Source organism: Hemitrygon akajei, chromosome 24, assembly GCF_048418815.1.
Source record: "Hemitrygon akajei chromosome 24, sHemAka1.3, whole genome shotgun sequence".
NCBI classification, from domain to species: Eukaryota; Metazoa; Chordata; class Chondrichthyes; order Myliobatiformes; family Dasyatidae; genus Hemitrygon; species Hemitrygon akajei.
Window position 1 is genome coordinate 56358600 of NC_133147.1, and position 13529 is coordinate 56372128.

A 13529-nucleotide genomic window follows, 5' to 3' on the forward strand; every position below is an offset into this window, starting at 1 on the left:
CCAGTGATATTGCATTAGCACGAACAGGTGGCGCTGAAGGAAATGAACAGCCATGATCCTGATCAGTGATTGGCCTGGCACCATGATGTAATTTGACTGCTTCCGTTACCATATTTCATTACAAAACACTTAGATCTGAATTCAAATTCTGGGACTGAACCACTGTGTTGGCTCTTAACGGAAGCGGCATACTTCACTGTATGTTTAAGTTTACAGTGCTATAAATAAATTACTGTGAACCTGAATCGTAATATGAAACTGAATCAGGCTCCATGGCCTGTTCCTGATGCAACGGACTTGGATCAGAGTCCAAATGAGGTGCACAGAAGGTATGAGAGATAGTAATGGTTCAATTTAATAACAGAGAACGTATTCAGTATACAACCTGAAATTCTTACTCTTTACAGGCATCTACAAAACTGCAAAAACCCAAATAATGAATGACAGAAAAGTTCCCCACCCACCCACGCAAAAGCAGCAGCAAAATATTCAGTATTTCTCGCCCTCCCCTAGCTTCGCTTGCTACAGCATAAAACAAATCAACCCTCCATCACCCGCCATGAAAGCAATAGTAAAGCTTCCAGAGACCATGATCTAAAGTCCATTAAAAGCTATTGTCCATTCTAACATTTCGACATCACAGACAGTCTCTGTGTGTCTCACTCTCTCACAAGTGTGGGTGACAGGGAGTCATTGCTTCTGCCAGATGAGAGTGGACACCAATAGCTCGCAGTTTTGATGTTACAATTTCAATGGTCGTTCATCCAGGCCCCCGACTCGAAGACCATCAGACTCTCACAGGAGAGAAAATGACACAGAGAGAGAGATCAATCTAATGGGCGTGTGTGAGAGAATGCGAGTGTGTGTGTGTGTGTGGGGGGGGGGGGGAAGAGAAGAGCGAGAGAGGTAAAGACAGTGTATTTATGGACGTGTGCAAGAGAGAGAGGCAAGGAGTGCGGGCAGAGACAAAGTATATGGGTGTGTGTGTGAGAGAACGTGTGTGTGCATTTGTGTGGGGGCAGGAGGAGAGTGAGAGCGGCAGAGATGGTATTTATGGACGTGTGTGAGTGAGAGGCAGGGAGTGCGGGCAGAGACAAAGTATATGGGTGTGTGTGTCAGAGAACGAGTGTGTGCATGGGAGGGGAGAGAGAGTGTGAGAGTGAGTGACGGAGAGGCAGAAACAGTGTATATTTGGGTGTCCATGTGTGTGAGAGAGTATGTGCATATGGGGATGTATCTGTGTGTGTGAGAGAGAGAGCGCGAGAGAGATTTTTCGATTGCAGGGACCTCGGATGGCTACGCACACCACCCGCTGTCTCGGTGTTTCAATCTCCTGCGACGCTTCCATCAACGACATCGGCGAGGAATCTTGTCGTCCTCAGGGTCATATCGCAAAGATGCGCACAAAACATCGAAACATGGAGACATCGAAACATCAGGATCGCTCGGCCATTTCGGAAAGCAAGAACCCAACAGCCATGTAGAACCGTAGTTTGAGCTGCGTCTGCAAATTATGGTCTCCAACAGGACCCCAGCCACCTTGAAAAGGAAAAAAAAGAGACACGAGTAGAGAAAAAATATAAACCGTGTCGGTCAGATCCGGAAAAACCTCTGGCGTCATCTTTAGTTCCTCCCACTCCTATTGCGGTGGAGATGGCAAAAGGTAATTCAAATATGGGATTATCTATGGCAGTCAAGAGAAAATCTGCAGATGCTGGAAGTCTGAGCAACAGACACACAATGCTGGAGGAACTGAGCAGGCCAGGCAACATCCTGATTTCCTCCAGTATTTTGTGTGTTTATCTGGCAGTGTTAAATGGTGGGACAGAAATCCAGGAGTTCGAATAATTAAATTTTTCCCCCATTCTCTTTTATTTTCTATCAACCGAGAACACATACGTCACATCCCTTGAGAAAAAAAAAAATGAATGAAACGATGAATCAGCCGGTGACCAGATCGCAAGGCACATAGGTTTGTCTTTGTGCTATGTTTTCAATGGATTGTCAGAACGTTAAGATGAATTTGCCTACTTCACACATTTCAAAATTGTTTGCAACTAGTAAATATTCGTGGGTAATATGGAGCAGTCTAAATTCCACTTGATCATTGTCTTGATCAGCACCTTACCTCTTGGTGAATATCGAGAAGCCTGTTGTCCCTTCTACAGCTTGATGTCTGCATAGATCGTGCTGTCATCGGCGTGGGTTTCAAAACGTTCTTTCTTGCCCTGAATGTCGAAATTCGTTAGTGAATCATTTGGACGTATCTGTTAATGGCTGAAAACCATTCTATGGACAGATCAGCGGTTACAAGTGGCATCAGCAAATTGCTTATTGTGGCACAATGATAGCGCAGTGGTTAGTGTGACGTTTTTACAGTTCAAGGTATCCCCAGAGATCGAATTCAATTTCCTGCGCCGTCTTTTAGGAGTTTGTACGTACACCCCGAGGACCTGGCGCATTTTCCCTAGAGGTTTCCTCCATCAGTCCAAAGGTGTATCGGTTAATAGGTTAATTGGTCATTGTAATTGTCCTGTGATTGACCTCGGGTTAAATTAGTGTGTTGCTGGGCAGCGCGGCTTGTTATTCTGGAAGGGGCTGTTCCACGCTACATCGCAAAATAAATAAAATATTAAATAACAAAAAGTCTAAGCGCTGTCAATCACAGAGGTAGACGGTTAACCCAGTGCAAGGTTGTCCTGGTAAGACCAAAGTGGGATCAGTTTCTTTCACGAGCATATGAATATGACCCAATAAAATTATCAATCCTCAGCTGTTGGTCTCACAGCCTTAACGAAACAGATGCACTAATTCTTAGTCCGAAGAGCTTTGAAAAAAGTTAATATCTGGAATAGGACAGAGATAACCCAAGTAACTATTGCAAAAGAGTGTTTCAGTCAGTGAAAGCATATAATTGTGCCGTTTACTGGAGATTATCCTGCGCGTTAGGATAACGTGTTCTAGATAGTAAGGATAGTCTGGTTGCAAATACAGAGACTTATCTGCACTTTAACCCCGGGTGGCCTGTTACCCTCCAAAAAAATCTTGCAGATCAATTCCTATTGATGACGCAATATTACAAGTCAGCGAATAAGCATCGCTCATAATCGAGTCACGTATAGATTGTGAAATGACGCATGTGCCTCCACGTAATTCACTTCTCCATGTTAGTTTGATGTTCCATCCAAATGTCTTCATAAAATTAAAAAAAACATGCATTTTCAAACATAATACTGGTAGAAACCTACTGGACAGCCCGAAGATGAATATATAACTCTCTCAAAGAAAGGACATGAATCATAAATTATAACAAAAGGAGGATTTTCAACTCACTTTTTGTTTCTTTGTTCGCGGTTTTAACTTAAGATCAGCATCTGTACAAAATTAAAATCATGGCATCAATGCTTAAAATACTACATTCAACATCTATTGAAGTGTGGTTAGGTGCGGCCCTGTTGCAGTTTCTTGTTAAACTATAAACCTACACGCGTATTTTTTGCAGGAGGAAAGAAATGGGATCACCCTAAAGAAAGGACGTGCAAACTAGATGCAGATAGCGCCGGAGGTCAGGACTGAACTGTGAACAAAAGTTGAGGCAGCTGCGTTCCCGACATCATGAACGGCTATCTGGTCTATTTGGGAACCTCTGCGAGCTGTTTGGCGGAGGTTACATACACATTTCCCTTAAGGCATATGAGCAGAACAAGGCTATTTTGCCACTCTCAGTGCGATTCGTTTATGGTTGATTGATTTTTCCTCCCCATCCCGTTCTTCCTCCACTCTGTAACCTTTGACGATCATCCTAATGAGCAACCTTCCAAGCTTCGCGTTAGCTGTAGCCAATCACTTCATCTGTGCAGCCGTCCTTGGCAAAGAATTGCACGGAATCACCGTCCCATGCATAACAAAATCCCGTCTCATCTCAGTTTTATGCACTTCCCTGCACTGCATTCTCTCTGTTACATCTTTGCCCATTCTCCTAATCTGTCCAAATCCTCCTGAAGACTCCTTATTTCCTCACACTGCCTGCCCTTCCACCACTCTTAGTATGACCTCTACCCCTTGTCCTATTTGGCAAAGGTGAGCCAAAGCATAAAGTGCTGACTCCAGCCAACATAAGTCTTTGGGTCATTGAGGCACACAAGCCTCCAAATCCTACAACAAGGTTGTGGTCCTCTTGGAGGAGTTAACCAGAAAGCCACCCCCATTCTAACACTTTGCCCCCTGCCAGTCAGCCAACGTTTAAGTATTTATTTTATTCAGCATTTCAATGCGCAGTAGTACCCTTTGATCATGCTATCCTTTCCTATATTGCCATGGACCTTACGTTCAGACCTTGTCAACGGCCTTCAGAACATTCAGCGATTCTCATTTCCTTGAGAATTCCTCAAAGAATTCCTGCAGGCTGGTCACGCAAGATTTCCCCTGAAAGAAACTATGTTGAGTTCGGCCTACATAATAATTAATGTGCTTCCAAGGGAGTAAGGAAATGACTAACGATATCAGCCCACTTGGGTGGATTTTGCACCTACTTATTCCAGACAACACAGGCAAGAGTTTCTTTTTCAGCATTTCTACCTCGTCAAACCTTCTAAGGACAACGCTTCAGTGTAGCAGTTAGCATGCGACTTTGGAGCCCCAACGACCAGGGTGCATTTCCCACCGCTGTCTGTAAGGAGTTTATACGTTCTGTCCATAACCATGTGGTTTTCCTTCCACAATACAAAGAAATACGGTTGAGGAGGTTTAATTGCTGACATGAGTGTAATGGGACGGTGTAGGCTTATTGTGGCAGAAGAGGCTGTAATGGTGCTGACTGTCTAAATAAATAAAATAAAAATAAAAAAAGAAGTCATCTCAGAGTAGAGTAAAGAGTAGAGGCTCAGATGATGTTGGATCAAAGTCCACCTATCCCAGAAACCGCTCTGATGAGGAATCACTACAATCTCTCTCAGGAGTAAATATATAGGTTGATTCAAGGAACAACATCTGCATGTTATATTTTCAGAAAGGACACATATACATCTAGTTAAGAATGAACGGGCCTCGCTTAATCAGAGGAGCAGTTTTTGTGGGACAACTCTTAAAGAACAAAAGCTAATTGAGAGAATTGTCAGTATCCCTTTGCCGCAATTCTGCAAAAAGCAGAGGGGGCATAAATACTCAGCAGCCCAGTCAGTAAGCACAGAAATGGCAAGATGCCTTGTGCAGGAAGGCACAGAGTCGACTGTACTTCCTTAGAAGGTTGGCGTCATTCAATGTCTGCAGTGAGATGCTGAAGATGTTCTATAGGTCAGTTGTTGAGAGCGCCCTCTTCTTTGTGGTGGCGTGTTGGGGAGGAAGCATTAAGAAGAAGGACGCCTCACGTCTTAATAAGCTGGTAAGGAAGGCGGGCTCTGTCGTGGGCAAAGTACTGGAGAGTTTAACATCGGTAGCTGAGCGAAGGGCGCTGAGTAGGCTACGGTCAATTGTGGAAAACCCTGAACATCCTCTACATAGCACCATCCAGAGACAGAGAAGCAGTTTCAGCGACAGGTTACTGTCGATGCAATGCTCCTCAGACAGGATGAAGAGGTCAATACTCCCCAATGCCATTAGGCTTTACAATTCAACTGCCAGGACTTAAGAACTTTTTTTTTTAAAGCTATTATTAATGCTTTTTGAGTTAGTGATTTAGATGCATATCATATTATTACTGAGTTAAGTATTGTATGTAATGAGTTTTTGCTACAACAAGTGTATGGGACATTGGAAAAAAATGTTGAATTTCCCCATGGGGATGAATAAAGTATCTATCTATCTATCTATCTATCTATCTATCTATTTCAGGTCAGATTCATTCCCCCAGGTGCTGACGGACCTCCTGAGCTAATCCAGCATTTTCCATATACTTTCTTCCACATTAAATGCGATCGGCTTCTTTCGTTCCTTCAAGTTGCTAATTGAGCGCTTGAAATAAAATGTGTGGCGTATTCTGCGCTTTTTGCTGAGAGGGCAAAATGCCAATTCCAGGTACTGGATCCTTAACACAGTTCATCGCGTACTCACAAGATGTCAAGCACGGTGTAATGTCACTTGCATTCTGATAACACCACCCGCTCGCTGTACTTAATAAAACAACAAACAAAATACAATTAAAATCTCATGAAAATCTAGCTGTCACGCAATACTTACATACGACATTGACATTGCTATTGGGACTGTCATTAGGTGGAGGAACGGCCCTGAAAGGAACATACATACAAGTCAACTTATTTTAATTGGACAATACTGCAAAGATACTGATGGTGGCTAGAAAGAAATTGCAGGAGATCTATCTGGTTGATATGTGACTGCGTGATTAGTGATCTGTCCCTAACGGGGACAGATGTGATTAAACGAGAATAAAGTGCAATTGTGACTGTTAGTGGGAGAATGGAAGTGTGGGGCACTTTACAAACGGTGGAAGACTTAAGTGTGTCAATGCTGGGCGTGCCCAAGGGTCCCCTGTGATTATGATGCAATGCAAAGAATTAGAATACAGATATTATCCGGACAAACATGACGGATGGGAGGAGCAAAAGTATGGCAGTCCCTGTCACCACACAGGTCTCATAATGTATGAAGCACCAGTTAGTGATATACTGTTTACATTGTTAACTTGTGTAGTAAATGCATCTTATTATTTGCTAATTTATTTGCGGTAATGTGCAATTTATGTGTGTTGTGGGCGAGTTAAAGTATATGTACTCTACTGTGCGCCTTGATCTGGAAGAACATTGTCTCTTTTGGCGGTATATATGTACATGGTTAAAATGACAATAAACTTGATGTTCAACTTGACTTGAACTTGGGTTGACTCAGGGAATATTCTCAATATTAGCATGTAACGCTTGGGCAATTCTGACTTAGGTCAATCGATGTAAGACCTTTACTGCTTTCAAAAACTACAATCGGATAATGGCAAGAAGTGTACCATACGAGATCGAGGCGGGAAGAGGACATGGAAAGATTGTGGCTTGAAAAGTGGAGCGAGAGAGAGGTGAGTGGAAGAGGTCGAAATGGTATTAAGAGGAAAGCGAATAAAATTGCGTTAAGAGCAAAATAAATGATAAACAAATGGAGAAAGCACATTAAGATCCCACAAAGGAGTGAAAAATCAAAAACTGGGAATGTAAATTATGAGGAAAGACAGCAAGAACTAATTATGAACCATATCAGAACGATTAAGATAATGTAGTGAGTGCGTATGCGGACTATCAATTGCCCGGTCAATCGATTGGGCCTCCTACATGCGGGAAGCATTTTCTTTTGCAGAAGTGTGCATGCCTTTTGTTTCAGTGGGCGCGGTTCCTGGATCTCATACCGTGTGGTGTCCATCGTGTACCATCATTAGCATACACAATATAAGCGCTGAACCATACTGCTCCGTTGCTGTTCTTACTCTGCGGAAACACTACAAGAGGAGTCAATGTGATCTATTTGGAGAGACTCTTTCGGGAGCTGCCACTGGGGTCAATGATCTAAAGCGAATTCAGTTGTGCCATGACACCACTCTACAATTGTCACCCCTGAATACCGGGTCAAAGCATTTTGAGGTGACGCTCTGAATTCTAAAACTTTACCCAAATTTGAATATGAATGTCAAATTTATACATTTAGTTCTGCCAAAATCATGTTCTCACCTGAATTCTTCGCGGCCTCTGGACTTCCCTGTAAATGATAGGGAGATTTAAAAGAAGTTTATAAGAAGCATCAAAGAGCCATACAGAGAACAGCAGGCTTGTGTGAAGATTAGCAATTCCTACTTCTTCCCACAGAATAAAATCCTGACTAAATCCACAAATGTTTCAAAATTACAAACGTGGCCCCTAATGTGAGAATGAGATTGAAATTAAATCAACTGACAGAAAATAAAAAGAAAATAGATAAACATCACTTAGATGCTGGGACTTTGCCGTTAGATTTCAAGTAGAAAACCCATCGTCAGAACTGGATTATTGTGGTGATCATTAACACGATTTTGTGCTGTGTCGTATTGCAAGTGCGATCACGGTCTATCCATGGTCATAGTTGTCGGAACATTTATCCATCTCAGTGGTTTGCCATTGCCTTCTTCTGGACAGTGCCTTCACAAGATGGGTGACCCTAGCCATAATCAATATCCTTCTGAGATTGTTTGCCTGGCGTCAGTGCTCGCATAACCAGGACTTGTGATCTGTACCTGCTGCTCTTACAACTATCCACCACCGCTCCCATGGCTTCAGATGAGCTGATTCGGGGGGGAGGGGAGGGGTTGGGGGTCTAGGCAGGTGGAGCACCTTGCCCAAAGGTAACCTGTAGGCTAGCGAAAGGAAGGAGTCACACCATCAACAACCTGTCAGAAATACTGGGGCATAATTGGACTCAGGACTTGATGAACTGGGCTTTGAAGATCTGCATGATGACCAGGGCGCACTGTTACCTTTCCATGTTATAATGTTCATACTTTTCTTACAGTTGTTTACACAAGGGAGTTAGGGTGGGGAGAGAGGAAGAGAGGGAGAGGGAGTGGGAGAAAGAGAGAGGCAGACAGAGAGGAGAAGACAGAGTATATTGTGTTTGTCAGAGATGGAGTCAGAGACAGTCAAACAGACAGAGACAAGAAGATAGAGAGATAGAGAGAGTATAGAGAGAGAGATTGATTACAGTTTTCAGTCTTATGTCGATCAAGTACGTAATGAAGATGGAATATATTAAATAGTGAACTGCCAATGCCATAGATACTCAAAAACGAAAACGGGGCCAAGTTATGCATCTACCGGACAAGGTTGTGACAAGTGTGAAAACCCGAGACAATCGACTAAGGTGCCTACCACATTCGGACAGATACTTAGAGCCATCTTATGAAAAGATAATGTCGGTAGTATTAAACCTGATTCTGACTCTGAAATTTGCCCTTAAACTGAACGAGTGGTCCATTTAATTGTTATCCCTACATTAAATCTCCTGTAAATTCAGCTTTTTGTATTTCGCATGGTAATCTATAATCTTTTGTCATTTATGGCCCACGTTTAGGCGATGAGAGGCAGGCCAGTGCAAAAGGGCCTCAACACCAGCTTCATAGCAAAGAAAGCCCAGTGGCATCTCTACTTTCTGCGAAGGCTGGGGAAAATCCATCTGCCACCCCCCCATCCTCATCATATTCTACAGGAGTTGTATTGAGGGCATCCTGAGCAGCTGCTTCACTGCCTGCTTCGGAAATGGCACCATCTGGGATTGCAAGACCCTGCAGTGGAGAGTGAGGTCAGCTGAGAAGATCATCGGGGTCTCTCCTCACGCCATTACGGACATTTATGCTACACGCTGCGTCCGTAAAGTAAACAGAATTATGAAGGACCCCACACACCGCTCCTACAAACTCTTCTTCCACCAGTCATCTGGAAAAGGCACCGGAGCATTCGGGCTCTGATGACCAGACTATGTAACAGTTTCTTCCCCCAAGCTCTCAGAGTCCTCAATGCCCAGAGCCAGAACTGACATGAACTTACTGCCCTCTTCTGTGCCTATTGTCTTATTTATTATTTATTGTAATGCCTGCTCTGTTTTGTGCACTTCATGCAGTCCTGGGTAGGTCTGTGGTTTAGTGTAGTTTTTTCTGTGTGTTTTTTTTAAAAAAGTAGTTCAGTGTAGTTTTTATACTTATTCATGTAGCACCATGGTCCTGAAAAACACTGTCTCATTTTTACTGTGTACTGTACCAGCAGTTATGGGCGAAATGACAATAAAAAGTGACTTGACTTGAAGTGAGAAAACTATCTTCTTCCTGCTTTCTGTACAATTGGTTCTTATTCGTTGGCATTGCCTACCTTTTTTCCAGCAGTAAACACCCAATACTCCAAACATTAACACCAGGGCCACGACAGGTAAAGCTGGAATCCATGGCTGAAAGAACTTTGCTAAAACAGATAAATAGGCGAGATTAGGTCAGGGTTGGTGTTTTGTGACAGATGCTTTTGGCAAGAAAGCAGAATAAGGTGAGGCATCTGTTGAAGAAAATTCAAAATTGTCTACATTCTGTCTGAAGTTGACTGTTAGTCTCACTTCACAGGGTTCTGTAGTTTTCAAAGAATATGCTGAAATATTTAACATGCAAAAGATAAACTTCTACTTTTTGGATTATAGTTCATTCCCAAAGGAGGCAAAGTCTTAGCCCATTTCATTATGGCTCATATGTGTCCAGTCGTTTCTTTTATGTGTTTTTGTTTACTAAAAGGAATACAGGTAGACATGTTTGGTAACACATTCTAGACTGCTGACACGCTTGTCGGTATCAAGAGCATCTTGATGGACAAGGAACTTCGTTATAACAGCGCATCAGAGCAAAAGCGCATGAAGCACGTGGTCGGTCGAAATTAGATATCACGAGCATCTTGTTACATTATATAGATATACAGCGTGGAATAGGCCCCTTCGGCCCCTTGAGCTTCACCATCCAGCAAACCCCCGACAACCCCAATTAAACTCTAACCTGATCACGGGAAATAGTACACGGTACACCTTTGCACTGTGAGAGGAAACTGGAGGACCCTGGGAAACCTACACATTCTATGGGGAGTACCTAGAGATCCTCCTTATAGACGACACCGGTAATGAATTCTGTACTCCGGGGCAATGCCGTCGCAATAAACGCTATGCTCCTATGCCGAGAACAGGGAGAAAGAATGGCGGGGATGGATAGCAGATGGAAAAGAGAGAAGCAGTTGTAGTTGTAGGTTGAAAGCCATCTAACCCCATGAAGTGTTAACTTCCTAGTAAATTGAAGACCCATAATTTCAAGAAGATGACAGAGTATTCACTGAGATAGACCAATGGAACTATTGTCATTCATGGACATACCTGCAGTATGTTTTGACTCATTTCAGTGGAGTAAAATAATTCACATTCAACAAGAAATTGAAAAATAAATTTTGAAAATCTATGCTTTTCGGGAAGATGAATTTGCAAGTTTGGTTTGAATGTACTTACCATGTACAGAGAGAAACACAGCATCACTGGGCGCCGACATTAGATTCCTGGGTCCTTTCAACAGTTGATAGACACATGTGTAATTTCCACTATTTCCTAGATCTACATTCTGGATGGTGAAAGTAGCTGATTTGTTCTGTGCATCTGCACTCTGGGGAACCGTGTCATTCAATTGAATGCCGTTCTTGTAGAAGTAGAATGTTCCAACCGAGGTGCTTTTTGTGAATGTGCAGTTAAACGTAACGTCTTCACCTTGAGAAACATGACTGGGGACTTGTGATATGTTTGGTCTGGGCAGATCTATCAATGGAAAACAAAACACAGGGGTTCCAAACTTAAATTCAAAGATCAAAGTATATTTATTATCAAAGTATGTATATATTATACAACCTTGGGATTTGTCTTTTAATAGGGAGCCAGAAAACAAGAAACCAGAAAGATCCCATTAAAAATAAAAAAAATGTCAACCTCGCAATGGGCAGAGAAAAAAATCATGCAGTCAATAACGGAAGCAAATAGCTGCGGCACACGACTATTTCGATGAAGCTAGATACAAGAACATGATATAGTAGTAAAATGAGATCTTTTGGAACATAAATCTACTCCGCCACTCCTGATCTATTATCCCTCTCATCCCGATTCTCCTGCTTTTCTACCACCATCTTTGACTCCTATACTAATCAAGAACCTACCAAGTTCCGATTTAAACATACCCAAATGACTTGGCCTCCACTGACGACTATAGAAATGAATACCACAGATTCATCACTCTCTGGGAGAAGAAATACCTTCTCTTCTCTGTTCAATGGGACAATCCTTCTACTATGAGGCTGTGCCCGCAGGTACAAGACTCTCCGACTTTGGGAAGGTCCTCTCCACATCCACTCTGCGTAGGCCTTTCAAATTCAAAACCTTTCAATGAGATCGCACACGCCTCATTCTTTAAAACTCTAGCCAGTGGGGCCCAGAGGCTCAACCACTGCGTTTACGTTAACTCTTTTATTTGCTGAATCTGTCACGTGAAACACTATTGGAATGTCTCCAATACCAGCAAATCATTTCTGATATTTGCCCTCCAGTCCCAGACCCTTCATATATAATTTACCAGAAAGTGCAAGTAATTTTATCAATTACAAAACAAATCGGATTTAGTGTGATTTGTGATGCAGGAAAATGACGTTCACAAGGACAGAAACACTGAGCAGACAATTGCAGATGGGAATGAAACCTGACATTGAAGAACGTTGGATTTAAATTCGGAGCATGAGGGAGATTAAATATGAATACTCTATAAAGCAACTCAAGAATAGTGATAGGACCTTTTTTAAAATACTTTGAACAAACCAGGAAATTAGCTCAAAGTGACACTGCCGGAAAATATAGAGAAGGCTTGACTCAAAAGCAGAGTAGACAAAACAGGTTAACAACAAACAAAATCACTAGTAATATATAAGCCACTGGGGGGAGTAAACAGGAGACAACAGAAAAAAAAACACAACAGGTAACAGAGTAAACTTTAGGCTGGAAGAGTGAAGATGAGGAACAACTTGTTGAAGTTGGATAGTTTAATGAGTAAAAAAGGTCCTCCTCCTCCCAGAAATTTAAATGATCCACCCCTTTCTAATTCTATCCCATACGTCCTTAACTTCTCTCCTACCTCAATTTTTTCCTGGTGAAACACACAGTTTGAGATTTTTCTACTGAAAATCTACATCCCCAATCATAACCCCAATCCACCGCTTCATCAATTGCTCCTTGTATCTTCCTGATTATATGCTCCATGTTCCTACCTCTTTTCCACAAGGCACCATCATCCACAAACAGTGACCTACCTATATTCAATGGTACCTTTGTGAAGACATCACTGATCATAACGATGAAAAGTAACTGGCTAATCACACTACCTTGAGGTGTGCCATTTCCGACTATGCACTGATTTGATAATTCTGACCCAATCCGAACTTGAATTTACCTACCAAACAGAAAATATTTTATTCAATTAAAAACTCCTCCACCAACCCCCATCTTGTGCAGTTTAATTAACAGTCCTTCCTTCCACATCATGTCATGAGCTTTTTCCATGTCAAAAAACACTGCAACTACTGATTCTTTATTTGCCTGGGCCTTTCTTATTTCAGTCTCTAGCTTTATCACTGAGTCCATGGAATTCCTTTCCTTCCTAAAACCACTCTGAAAACTTGCCAACATTCCCCTCTTCTCAAGATCATACGATAACCTTTCTGTTATCATCCTTTCCATTATCTTGCATATATTTGATGTTAATGCTATTGGCCTGTAGCTAGTGGGTTTTGACAGATCCTTGCCAGTTTTCCTTATTGGAATTACTACTGCTTCTTTCCATGCACTTGGTAATCTTCCCCCTCCCACACATTGTTGTAAAGATGCAGCAACTTCAAGAGCGCTCCTTCTGCTGGATTTTTTTTAGCATTATATAGCACATCAGATCGGTCCCTGGGGAGGTTAGTCTCGATATCTTTATTGCTCTCACCATCTCTGCCAACGTCATCAATTATATCATCAGT

At 42.3% G+C, this 13529-nt stretch overlaps 1 protein-coding gene across 1 annotated transcript in view; it reads right to left on the bottom strand.

Moving 5' to 3' along the window:
• Positions 1–512: 512 nt before the first annotated feature.
• LOC140715760 (uncharacterized) overlaps positions 513–13529 on the bottom strand; it is a 30082-nt gene continuing 17065 nt past the window's right edge. Inside the window, exons 3-9 of the mRNA XM_073028131.1 lie at positions 10987–11286; positions 9828–9917; positions 7665–7692; positions 6175–6224; positions 3334–3374; positions 2129–2228; positions 513–1539 (exon numbers count right to left, since the gene is read on the bottom strand). Of these exons, the coding sequence (XP_072884232.1) occupies positions 2163–2228; positions 3334–3374; positions 6175–6224; positions 7665–7692; positions 9828–9917; positions 10987–11286 (575 nt within the window). The 3' untranslated portion in view covers positions 513–1539; positions 2129–2162. The remainder of the gene's footprint in view (positions 1540–2128; positions 2229–3333; positions 3375–6174; positions 6225–7664; positions 7693–9827; positions 9918–10986; positions 11287–13529) is intronic.